At 44.6% G+C, this 13,009-nt stretch overlaps 2 protein-coding genes across 3 annotated transcripts in view; one reads left to right on the top strand and one right to left on the bottom strand.

Moving 5' to 3' along the window:
* The window catches only part of zswim5 (zinc finger, SWIM-type containing 5), a 29,270-nt gene extending 25,128 nt beyond the window's left edge, over positions 1-4,142 (top strand). For both annotated transcript variants that reach the window (XM_086129364.1, XM_086129363.1), the window contains exon 16: positions 188-4,142. In XM_086129364.1, coding sequence (XP_085985490.1) covers positions 188-1,050 — 863 coding nt within the window. In that variant the 3' untranslated portion in view covers positions 1,051-4,142. The remainder of the gene's footprint in view (positions 1-187) is intronic.
* A 4,925-nt stretch (positions 4,143-9,067) lies between these two features.
* On the bottom strand, positions 9,068-12,951 carry urod (uroporphyrinogen decarboxylase). Its single transcript, XM_086130087.1, has 10 exons — positions 12,787-12,951; positions 12,213-12,325; positions 12,036-12,115; positions 11,477-11,539; positions 11,027-11,224; positions 10,788-10,949; positions 10,385-10,519; positions 9,936-10,036; positions 9,607-9,673; positions 9,068-9,368 (listed from the first exon to the last, which is right to left on the bottom strand). The coding sequence occupies exons 1-10, from the start codon at positions 12,807-12,809 to the stop codon at positions 9,204-9,206; spliced, it is 1,107 nt and encodes a 368-aa protein (XP_085986213.1). The 5' UTR covers positions 12,810-12,951; the 3' UTR covers positions 9,068-9,203.
* Positions 12,952-13,009: the final 58 nt, after the last annotated feature.

Raw genomic sequence — 13,009 nt, 5'->3', positions numbered from 1 at the left:
CCCCTCACCGACAGCGGGCAAACATAATTGTCATACTGACTCCTTATCATGTGGACATCACTTGTATGATCATGTCGACGAGCTTGACTTTGAGCAGGGCTCGGTCTCTATGCCCTGCAATTTAGTGGTGAAACGCGATGATCACCCAATTCTCTTATTCCATCGCTTGCGTCTCTGTTGCCCTCAGGCCTTCGTGCTCTGGTGAGCATTTTGCAGAGCTGGTACACGCTCTTCACGCCCACCGAAGCCACCAGTATTGTTGCGGCCACCGTCATGTCCCACAACACCATCCTGCGCCTCAGCCTGGATTACCCCCAACGAGAGGAGCTGGCCAGTTGCGCGAGGATGCTGGCGCTGCAGTGCGCCATGAAGGACCCCCAGAACTGCGCCCTGTCGGCGCTGACTCTCTGCGAGAAGGACCACATCGCCTTTGAGAGGGCCTATCAGATTGTGATCGAAGCGGCGTCCACCGGGATGACCTACTCGCAGCTCTTCACCATCGCCAGGTACATGGAACACAGAGGCTACCCGCTGCGCTCATTTAAGCTGGCCTCCCTCGCCATGACCCACTTGAACCTGGCTTACAACCAGGACACACACCCAGCCATTAATGACGTTCTGTGGGCGTGCGCGCTCAGCCACTCTCTGGGGAAAAACGAGCTGGCCGCCATCATCCCCCTGGTGGTGAAGAGTGTGCACTGCGCCACCGTGCTCTCCGACATCCTGCGGCGGTGCACCATGACGGCACCGGGTCTCGCCGGCATTCCCGGCAGGAGGAACTCTGGCAAGCTCATGTCAACGGACAAGGCGCCTCTGCGGCAGCTGCTGGACGCTACCATCTCGGCGTACATCAACACCACGCACTCTCGACTGACGCACATCAGTCCGCGGCACTACGGAGAGTTTATCGAGTTCCTGAGCAAGGCGCGGGAAACGTTCCTGCTGGCGCAGGACGGCCACATTCAGTTTGCCCAGTTTATAGACAACCTCAAACAAATCTATAAGGGCAAGAAGAAACTCATGATGCTGGTCAGGGAGCGTTTCGGTTGACCCCAGACAACCCCCAACTCCCTCCCATCGAGGAATCATTCTTTTCAGAAGAGCTCATCTTCTCTATTTCTATTTAGAACTCATTTGAATTTCTTTACTTGTTAAGTTGAGCCATTTGTTGACTAACAATTTTTCTCCAGTGTGTGTGTTTTGTTTTGTTTTTTTGTTGTTGTTTTAAATATGAACCAGGAAGTGTTCGCAGTGCGTTGCTCTACTTCACTGAAACTGCTAAGAGGGGCAAATGGCTCAATATGTCATAGATAACGAGAAAACACGGCTGCTTTGCCCACTTCTAACGAATGTTGAATTACAAAAGAAAAAGTCATCAGATTGTGAAAAGCAGAACAAGCTTTCATTTTTATGTGGCATGTGATACAAAAACCAAGAGATTAGTTAGACAGCTGAAGCAGCTGGGAAGAAGTGAGCTTTAAAAGTGGAGGACAAAAAAAAGGAACCCTCTGAGGATGACAACACACACACAGTGTTACTATCAGACCTCACCTGTTTTATTTATCAGCTTTAATGTCGCTGTTGATAAATCACCTTGTTTCATTCAGGGCTTGGAAATAGAGAAGGCAAACCACAATAGCGGGTTGGGAAAAAAAAAATCCAAAGACCAGACCAAAACCAGAGGAGACCAGTATCGGAAGAGCCGTTCTTTTTTTTTTTTTTTTTTTTTTCAGATCCATGCACACACCTCCAATAATTTGGAGATTATTTTGTCATTTTCTCCCACTAATCTAAACGATTTGGACTGTGCGATTCATTTTTGCACGCAATTTCAAGTTTTTACTGTTCAACATGATATCGTCCCAGCCTCCGTGTTTATTTTCACCAAGCTGCATGAATATGGACTGGCATTCGGTTGGAAAGTTTGACATCTATTTGGGCCTCGTTGAGACCACCTCACCTTCCTCCATGAAAGTATTAAATCCGAGTGCAAGCCACACCCGGGTTGCTTGGTGACCCTAGTCAAAAAGAAAGCGACTGGGATTTGTTGCAGATCAACACAACAATCAGCAGAAAGCTGTGAAAATTCATATTATTTTTGAAAACTCTCCAAACACATTTTAAGCAGCACTAACAATGTCGCAAGTGTATGAGGCGCTTGAAATCTTAACATGGGCCAACATTGTTGACATGTTCCCCCGAAAGATTCGACATCACCCTCAAAAGCAATTTTGAGTAGGACTTTTGAGCTGCTGTTCTTGGCAGTATCGGAACTCGAGTTCATCCTGCGGCGAGAAGCGTTAATATTACCGGTCGGAAAAAACGTCATTCTACAAGCACTTGACACAAATACCTCTTCAGGACGTTCCTGGCGTTTTCAGCATTTACTTCATTTATTTATTGATGTTCGCTAACTTGGTATAACGAAGAACGGCAGTCGTCAAGCCTGTGATGTTCACAGGATGATTAAAAAAAGGGACATTTTCTTGCTTGTTCTTTTTTTTTTTTCATTCCATCCCGAATCCATGTTTTTTCCCCCCTTTTGTTTTGTTTTTTAAATTGCAGAAACAGAAGAATGAAAAAGGAAAGAGGCTAAACTTAGTTCTCAGGGACATCACAAAACGGAAAAAAAAATAGTAGCATTAAGCATTTAAGATATTGTAAATATGAAAGTGTCAATTCAGAAAATTGTAAAATTCTAATTATTTATGATCAGTATGTTGTGTTTATTTTATTTTAATTTTTTTGAGGGGGGTGTAATTGAACTGTTTTGGTTATGGGGGATTTTAAAGCATTTTTTAAGAGCAAAGACTTTTCTCAGGTTCTCCTGTGTACATTTCTGTTTTGCTATATTTTACTGTTATTGTGTTTTGTTGTTGTTTTTAGCTTTGCAAGGAAAAAAATGTTAAAAAAAAAAACAAAGACGCAGCAGCAACAGCGTGTAAATTGAGGAAAATGGGCACAGTTGCATACTTAAACCTGACTATGCAGAACCACTTGGATGGGCTTCTAAAGACGGCTCCTTAAGTGCGCAAGCTGCTGAGACGCAGTGGACCGAACCACCCCGAGAGAGGCGGCTGGGGGGGGGGGGGGAAAGCAACCAAGCCCGAGGTCCGGCCTGCGTTGCCACTCGGACAATGAACAAGTCGCTGACTTGGCTTTCTTGCAGCGTGCGGGTGACAGCGAAACATTTAAACTGGGAAAATGCCTTTCTGACCTATCAATGTACAAAATAGTTTTGCTTGACTTCTTTGTGAGGTTTGATTCAATCAGGACTTAAACGCCTTTAGTGTCTTCTCGAGGTGTCATGTGGTGGCGCTTATAGCCGCAAAAGACAGAACAACCCCGAAACGTCACAAAAAGCAACGATGAACAAGCGGGATGGCCTTTTGGATGTCCCCTCGTCTTGAATCTAGTGTTTGATATCATCTTGGGTCCAATTGTTTGGTGGCGGGCCCGTTCCGCAAGCTGCTAGCCTCGGTGCGGCCGACTTGAAGCAGCATCGCCGACATTGATGATTTGCAGCAGACTCGATCTAAGCCGCTGCTGCATCATTTAGAAGGTGGCAACTTCCGCACGAAGCGAATGTCCACTCGACGAACACGTGACCGGGGCAGGTACTTGGCCCGTTGCTTGAACAGGAAGCTGCCGAAAGCTGCCTTTCCCGCCATTCGTCTTGTCAAACCAACAGCATCGTGACTTCCTCTGTCTCGCTTTGTTTGTTTACGCATGCAGGAGGAAGAGGAGCTTTGCGTATTTTTCCACATCCATTCCTTTTTTTTCTTCTTGCGTTTGTAGGCGAGTACTGTTTGCCGGTAGCAGTCATTCATTAGGTCACCCACTGTTTTTCCCGTTTATTTTGTTTTGGATTGTTTCCAACTCAAGGGAATATTGAAAGTGTTTGTTGCCTCTTCGTGCTACTGATTTTAAAAAAGGTATTTTCCAGTATTTGTTGCCACAGAAGTATGATAGCTTAACATCACTTTTTTATTTGTAATTTGTTGGGGAGGAGGGTGTGGATTCTTGAGCTACTGTCTATAAAGCAAGAATTTATTACTATTTATGTATCGCTACTACCATTTTATATTGATTTGTGTTGGACTCTCAGTGCTTTTCTATGAATAAAAGTGTGAAACACGTTATACAGACTTATTTTGTCTTCTACTTGTGCCACCACTACTACGTCTGCTGCAAACAAATAAAAAGCAAACAAAGCAAGGGAACATTTAAATCACACTTTACAGATCCATAGTTGATTGAGAGAACACATTCTAGAGCAGTGGTTCTTAACCTCCGGTGGCTGTGACCTGATGATCGATCGCCAGTCAGCTATCTACTCAAGTCTCAACAGTATGAAGAACTCTTAAAACAACAACAACAAAACACAGCTGGAGACATAGTGCGGTACAGAGATGAAAATCAAACATAAGAAATAAAAACAAAGACTGAAACAGGTATGGAGTCTGAACCCAAGTTAAAAGCCAAGAAGAAAAATGGGCGTCAAGATGCCTTTCAAAAACATATTGTGATAGGGCTCTCTCGAATGTGCAGAGGGAGGTCATTCCTCAGAATGGGACCCGAAACCCAGAATATCCTCCCTAGACCATACCTGTCAACTCATACGGTTTAGCCATAGTTCATACGGATTTTGTGGTGAATCTTACCAAATGGCCGTATCGCACAAATCATACGGATTCTGACAATTTCCGTTTTTTCCCCCCTAACAGGTAGTTCCGTTTGCTTTTGCCCAGAATGGTGCTAGTCTACTCGAATGCTTTCATTTCCAAAGTAAATATGAATGGATGCTGTAACTTTGAGCCGATGGGTCAGCATTTGGAGTTGGTGAAAAAAGCAACGCAGGAATACAACTCTGAACACAGTAATGCCACTAAGTAGAATGATGATTAGACATTAACCAGACATTGTATTATGGAGATCTACAATAAATATCATTGAAAATTTCGTGGGGGGGGGGGGGGGGGGGGGTGTTGCCGTTATTTTGACATATAAAATGCTTTGGTATGTTATAAGGATTTTTTGCTCTTTATAAGGATTTTTTTGGTAGTTTATACAGGTTGGCGCTCCGAAAAGTTGACAGGTATGCTAGATCCTCCGAGGCACCAGCAAGTCGTACAGGGAATCGTGATGACGTAGCTCCGAGAGGTAAGACCTTGACTATTAGCTCCACCATTTTTAAGATACAAGTGCATGTGATTGTTTTAGAGAAGGCGTGCGCAATATTTTATTCATATTATATAGCTTTGTGTTAGTGCGCACGGCACGATAAGCATCCTATCAGTGTCACTCACAAAACAAGTAGGTACACCGTGAATCTACTGTCACGTATGACCCGCATCACCGGAAGTTGTTAACGGTCAGCCGTCTGCACCTGAAATTTGCGATCAGAGCTGTCGCGATATCTTCTTTTAATTATTACTTTCGGTCCAAGTTTGTTTTCTGTGCGATTCAGCGACGGCACTGGCGAAGAAAGGGAATCTGGAGTACCGGGAGAAGTATTTTCAAACGGTATACGTGAGCTATGATAGTGAGCACGCAGCAAAAGTGCGTTCCATGCCTTCGCGTCACGTCTCTAACTAAGGTAGGCAGTGAGTTCCTTTTCCACAAACTCTTGTATCCACTTTATTTTTCTGTTCCGTTCACATTACGGCTGTTGCTCATCATGGCGTGTGTGCCCACGTGTGTGTATCTGCGGTCACGGGTCAATCGCGAGAGGTCGGTTGCTTGAAAAGTTCATCTTTGGCCCAGTCTTTTTCAGTTTGGTGTCTTTCTGCCTTGTTATGGTTGAACATACTTTGACCAACCAATAAAAATCGTATATTGCTCTTTCTCGCAGTTAAAAAAGGAAACCAAAACTCAAGGGTGATTATAAAATTTGTTGTGAGGCATCATTCGCACCCTCGTCACAGTTGAATTACACTATACAATGAAATGTATTTGCTTTTCAAATTTTTTTCTCCAAGATTTACACATTTTGAGAGGGGTTCAACTTGTCTTTGTCTCTGCCTGATCTAATTATTGGAATAGTCGCTCTGTTGGAGATAGTCTGGCTTCGATCTTGAAAAAACCAATTGGTCCAGATCCCGTACATGTTCCAGACTTGTTCCATCTCAGACGTGGTCTGAGGTTCTCCATCAATTTCACTGTCTGGGCCCCCCATCCCACCACACCAGAAAAGCACCTGGTGCCATTAATTCCACATTTTTCACCCTTCGGAGCAACCAGATTGGAACTAAATGAAGCACATTGAGGCTGATGCACTTCCATCAATCTTTCACTCATTTATCTCTAATCAGAATCTTTTTTTCTTCTAGTCCTCCTTCAATGGCCCTTTTTCATTCATTACAGATTTCTGCGGAGCCATGAAACTAGACAATCAGGCCATCAAGATGTGCCGAGCACACACTGTGAGTGTGTGCGTCAGTAAATTCGTCACAACGTGCGTGCGCAGCACCACACTGATTGGGCCACAGTAAATTCATATCAATTATCTCAGAAGATGTAGAAGTGATTTCGATCAGCTCTCTCTCTCTCTCTCTCCTTGGCCTCCAAATTTTAAAAGACCAAAAAAAAAAAAACTCTATAACATCGCTCTGTGAGTTGTGTAGGAGAAAGTAAATGAAAGTACTTAACTCCATTCCCTCAAACACAGATGCAACCACATTCGATCCAGATTTCGTTGTATTTGTGTGGCAAAGTTCACATGCACACACGTCCAAACATTTCGTACATCAACAAAGATATTATTTTCCTGGCAAGGCCTTGAAAGGCGACCTGCACGTCTAAACGGATCTCCCATTTGTGTGGAGAGCAGCGGATTGATTGTTGTTCCCATCTCTCTTGCGCACATGCTCTCACTTTGATCCCTGACGACCCACCGCCGGGCTGATTCTCTCTTACCTTGACAACTATCAGCCAGAGTTGTTTTTTGTCCGCTTGTCTCTGCTATTTACACAAAAGAGGGCACAACAAAAGCCCGTGTGCGCGCTCACGCGCAAGGTGTTTCTAGTACTCAAGCCACACAAAGGCGAGGGATGAATGGAAGGCCACCTTCATTGAAGCAAGAATCACTCTTGTCCATCCACATGGTGATGAATTCAGCTGCTCTTATTTGTGTGTGTGTGTGTGTGTGTTTTCAAACTCTCGCTCATGGTCATCAAGACTCCATTTCTTATACAGAACATCAATAAAGCAACGACAAGTGTAGGTGCAGTCAAAATTAGACCGTATTTTTTAAAATTTGTCCATAGAGTTCTTTTCTCAGGATTTAAAGATAACAGAAGAAATAAATGCACATGTTGTGTCCAATATTCAAATTTTTGTTCCACTGTAATTGTGTTATCCCCCCCTCCCCCAAACAGTCTGTCATTATCGTGTCTCCTTGCTTTTAGTTGAGGCGTATGTGGAAATTCGCCTTTTTTGGTATTGTTCATTTTTACTGTGGTGAAGTGAAGGCCTTCTGTTAAAATAACGGAGAATCAAGCCCGCTTTATTTTATTTTTACATCTACGCAAATGTGTTTGTAGTGTTGGAAAGTTGACTACAGTAAGTCAAGAATTTGGTGTGAACATTTAGGGGTCGCTGCGTTCATTTTACATGCCGTTGAGGTACATTTTGCTACATGTCCACTTATTTGTTTTGTTTTTTTCCCAGTTCCATCTGGCCGTTTGAGGGCAGCCATTGTGCTCACATGGCCACGGGGCGGAAAGAAGTTTGGCACCCCTGCTCCACATGGCGGGAAGTGAAAGTACAAATAATGCAGGTAGGAATCGGCACCATGGCTTGAAAAAAAAAAAAGGGGGGGTTGGAGCGAGAGCAAAATAATTCTTTCAATGGCAAAATCCAATTCCGGTTAGTATTTGCAGTTGAAGAAGCCTTTGGATCTCAACACAACAACAACCACCCCAGAAACAACAACGGGATTTAATGGAATCTGCTTATGCGCTGTGCTCAACTGCAGCCTCACTGAGAAAAACATCATTTGGGATTAAGTGGGCTGCTTTTGTAATTCCTCGTGTAAAATGCCTCCATCCTGATTATATCTCATGCCATTTATTTTCGGGACAGCCTTTATGTGCTTGGTATTTAACGTCATAGACAATGATTGACCTCAAATCTGGCGGCGCGGTGGTTTGCTGCATTGATCCTAAAAAGATGACGTTCAAAGTCCCATTTTTAAAGTGATGACAAAAGGCAAATGGATACATGTCAGGCTTAGCGATATATGCAGGCAAATTAAAAAAAAAAAAAGAAAATTGAGTTGAGTGAATTAGTCTAAAGCTAAGGGATTCAAGTCAGTGTTGACGTGGACGATTCGCGCCGTTGAAAGCAAACCAATGCGCCGGCCGCTCTCTGTCCAGTCGGTCGGCCATCCATAGAAAGTGAACATGAAAAATACGCAGTTGACTGGATCAGCGAGTCAACTCATATATTCCAAACACAACCGCCGCATTCCTGTGTAGTAGGAAAATAAATCAAATTGAAGCTGGCTTTAGCGCTCTGTCCCCCCCCCCCCCCCATAAAAAACTGATTCCACAGTCCCGTGCTGGAACTATTTGACCGACCTTGCATTTTTCACCAAAGCTGCTTTTAAGATGATGCGCTTTGATGGAATCTGTTCTCACTTTAAGCTTGATCTCCGCTACCATTTCTGAGCTCTTGCCGCGCGCGCCTTGGAAGGGCACCGTTGCGCCACGTAATAGCGATGTCATGTCTCTTCAACACCAATGTTTTTGTCATGTACGCGCACTTGCGGGAATGGGGTCATCCCATTCAAAATGCCAACGCGTAATCCACTGGCGACAGATTGATACATTGGAGATTAATCGAAAATCTTGTCCTAGAAAGCCGTCGTTTGTTGTGACTCAAAAGCTACATAGGGTTGGGGAGTTGGATGGATTGAAGATGTTCATGAAAGAACTTCTGAAAATAGGTTGAAGTGATGAAAGAGAGTCCAAACGCCACGACTGAGCCCCTGAAACTGAGAGCTTTTAAATCCTAAATCTTTTTGAGAAATCTTGAAAATTAAAATGAAAGGTCTGCACTCGACTCGGCTCTCGAATGTTTTATTTCAAATCCAACGCGGTGGTGTACAAAGGCAAATTCATCATTCAAAATGGGTCAATTTTTCCATTTTGCCGTCCAGGCGTTAATTACAACAGCAATTCACATTTGTGAACATTTCCCTACATTTGTTTGACCATCTGTTTTGAGTGCTGGTGCACCGCCTCCACGAAAGCACCCACGTTCTCCGGGTCCATGTCGGGATAAAGGCCGTGGCCCAGATTGGCAATATAGCCTCTGGTGCCGAAACCTTCCAGCATGTTCTTCACGATGTCTGAGATGCGTTCCTGGAAGGGGGAAAGAGAGAAAGAGCTCAGCCAAGGTTCGAATAACAACAAAAGTACGTTTGCTATACACCGTCCATAAAATAGAGAGGATAAAGAATGTTTGCGGGGAGGTTGAAAATGAGCGCGGCCGAATTCTCGAAACAACTACGGTTCTCTTTGTTGTCTCGTGAGTCATTTCCATGCACACCCACAAACTACGGGTGTGTCAATTCGAGCCACAGACAGGTTGCTTTCTTACCTTGGGAGCGTAAAGTGCACATGGGTCCATGTTTCCCTGAAGGCTAACTTTCCCTCCTGTCCGCTCACTGAATTGGAAAACACACACACACACACACACACACACCGCACAGTGTTCCTCCTTCAGATGCAAATACTTGAGGCGTTTCAGAGAATTCAACCAAATCTCCTCTTCCAATTGAATCTTTCTAAAATAAGAGCTGTAAGGATAATTTACTGAACTATCCCGAATCGTCAGTCTGGCAAAATAGAATACGTTGGCCCAGCTGTCTTGTGTCCATCTTGAACTCAACATAATTTTGTGTGTGTGTGTGTGTGTGTGTGTGTTACCGTGCTAAACGTGGGTCAATGGTCCAGTCAAGCCCGACCACTTCGTAATGAGACTGAGACAGGGCTTCTAGAGCATAATGAGCATCCTTTGCAAAAACGATCTGCGTGCACACACACACACAAAATTAATAGTGAACAATTTTGAGTGTGATTCTGAAGGCGCAACTCGTTGGTGCAATGCTGCCATCCATTGGCTAAAAAAAATCATAACAATGACATGTTGGGCAATTCTTCATGAAGCCTTGAGAAATCGATGATAACAGAAACAAAGCATTGCAAACCACAATGCGGATAATTCGAAGAAAAGAAAGAATCACACATCACGCTGAATATAAAGGGTGGAATAAAATAAGCATCATAAGTTCATCATCACAAGTCAAGGGAATGAAACCGAGACACTGTGATATTCGGTCGAAGGTCCCCTTGCGTGTGCGCTGGCGTTCTCTCACCATGGGAACTTCCTGTCGTGCCTCCTTGAGTTTCTCTTTGACGCGGCGAGCGATGTCGTGAAGATAAGGGAGAGAGAACGTTTGAAACTCCAGCGGCCCCAAGATGCCGGCGTGGGACTCGAACACCTGCAAAGCCTGGACAGCCAAGGACGAGTCAGTCAGAAGTTTGAAATGACAAATGTGGAGCAGGAGCTTCCAAGTTCAGGAAAACGGAATACTGTCTATCGTGGAAGATGATGTTCCGGTTAAACTAACGGCTATGCAAATGTTAGACGGGAAACGTTCTGTCGAAGTAAACCGGCTGATGAGTGACCACGCTTGGTTGCGCAGGAGTTAAATTTGGGGCCCATTCTCTATTTTCCACGAAGCCTCATCGTACTGGCACGAGAGGACAAAGTCTGACCTGGGCTCCTGCCGCCACCTGGCCCAGCAGGTACTCGACTATCACGTCGGTGAGCATCTTGAGCAGCATGTGGCTGGCCTCGGGATGTCGAAACAGCCAGCGCTTGGCCTTGGAGTGGGTGTTGGAACCGCCGCCCTCTATCATATAAGACATCAGCGTCCACTGTTCAGGGAACGCAAATGGATTAAGGACAGAAGTGGCGAGAAGTCAAGCCTTCCAGACCGCTCTCGGAACCTTACCGGCGCTCCTGTGAATCCTATCAGTGGCACTTTGCCCTCAATCTTGTGCCTGGTCAGCGTGATGGCTTGGAAAACGTAACCCAGTTCTTTGGCAATGTCCACTTTGGCACGCAGACGCTGCAGGTCTTCTGGCTCCTTCAGAGGCTCTGGGAATGTAGGACCTTTGCCTGGCACCATCTGGACATCCATACCCATTGCCTGAAGGGAGGGAGAAGGAAAGACAAATGAGTGGGTGCAAGGGAGAAGAGCCCAGTCGACGCCATGACGTCACATCCGTTCCTAACATGGCGTCGTGCATTAATCTTAACCGGCGGGGGATTGGTTTGGCAAATATGAGACGAGATATTGATCAAACTTTATAATATTGCCCCGTTCCCCCATCCATACCTTGAAAAGGGCTGCCCGAGGTGCGCTTGTCTAATCAAATCAACACCATATGGTTAAGTTTACCTGTGGAACGACGAGGATGTCCGAAAAGATGATGGCAGCATCAAATGGAAAACGCCTCAAAGGCTAAAAGACAGAGCGGTTCAATCTAAATTATAATACTACATAGTAACACAGAATAATAATCATCATCAGGACGCATAAATAGTAAATTAATTCATTTGCCCCTCCCTCGGTTGATTACAAAAGCTGGAATTGGCTCAGTGGAACATGGGGCGGAGCTAAATGTCACTTGCATGACACAGGTCAGCCACCTGAAAAAGGGTTCAGTTCAGCAAGCCAAAAAATATGTTGCGTAATGTATGTTACAGTCATCGATACGTGGGATTTTTCCACAAAGTCATGACACCAGCATGGTGTGAAAACATCTGGGAAATTGTGAAAAGAATGTATCAAAAGTGACTTCATTTATTACATTTTAAAACATCAAATGTCACTTACTCAGCAGATTGAAGCATAACAACAAACGCTTCGAGGTCAAACACAAAGTAGCAAGCAGGAGTGAAACTTGAAAGTTACCAAGTAATTTATTCACGTCATATAGCAAAGAGCAATGTCATACCTGTAACGTAAGCTCGCAGCAGGCGTCTGGCGACCGGCATGTTTCAAAAAAGTCTTTACCTGCCCTGAACTCACGAAACTCTGCAAATGTGACCAAATATTACTCATCGCAATGGATGCTGCATAGTTGAACCAGCTGTCTGGTTCGTGGAATATAGCAGCAAAGAGCTCCCCGTACCAGGTAGGTATCTTCCAGCCTGTCTCATACACCAGACGGGGACATGCTCGGTTTGTTCCCCTCGAGCTGCTCGTAGGAACGTGTCATTCTGGAGTTGAGGGAAGTCTTCGGGCCTGGAGGGAACATCACAATGTTAAAGTTACAAAATGGCTTTTTTTTTTTAAGACAATGTCTCAGAGTGAAGTTCAGTTATCTAAACTACAGTCGTCCCACTCCCCACTGGTGGCAAGGACAGATAAGACGAGCACATCTTATCAACCCCCCAATACCATTGAAACAGTTGGGGAAAAAAAGGCAGTGACAGACATGTCATGCATCCCGAAATTCCACTAAAGGCAACTTCATAAACAACGGTGAATATAGTAGTATTATTTAGGAGCCATGCGATTATACTGCATTGCTATCATCTTATTTGTGGGTAAGTAAATTGTAAAAGTAAAACAACAGCGAAGGTTTTTATTTGAAAGGCTTGTCAACAAGGACGTGCCGAAAACGAGCCATGCTTTCATAACAATGACGGACACGAACGGCAGTATCACGATGGTAAGAGTACAATCCAAAGCGGACTACTCACAGGATGAATTCGCCCTTGCTCATGTCGGCCAACCTGAAGAACAGAGGATCTTTCTTGAGGAAGATGTCAAGTGAGACACGCACCACCTCGACTGACACTTCCCACTCGCTCAGTTTCCCACAGCAACTGTCACTTGCAGGGCGCGGCCATTTTGGACCCACTTGACCAAACCGGAAACTATACACTTCAAAATAAAACGGTACCAGCACAACGGTACACCATG

Source organism: Hippocampus guttulatus, chromosome 14 (genome assembly GCF_054856545.1).
Source record: "Hippocampus guttulatus isolate MCC_2025c chromosome 14, RoL_Hgut_1.0, whole genome shotgun sequence".
Taxonomy (NCBI): Eukaryota; Metazoa; Chordata; class Actinopteri; order Syngnathiformes; family Syngnathidae; genus Hippocampus; species Hippocampus guttulatus.
Note: the sequence above shows the minus strand (reverse complement) of the source record. Positions and strands in the feature narration are given on the sequence as shown.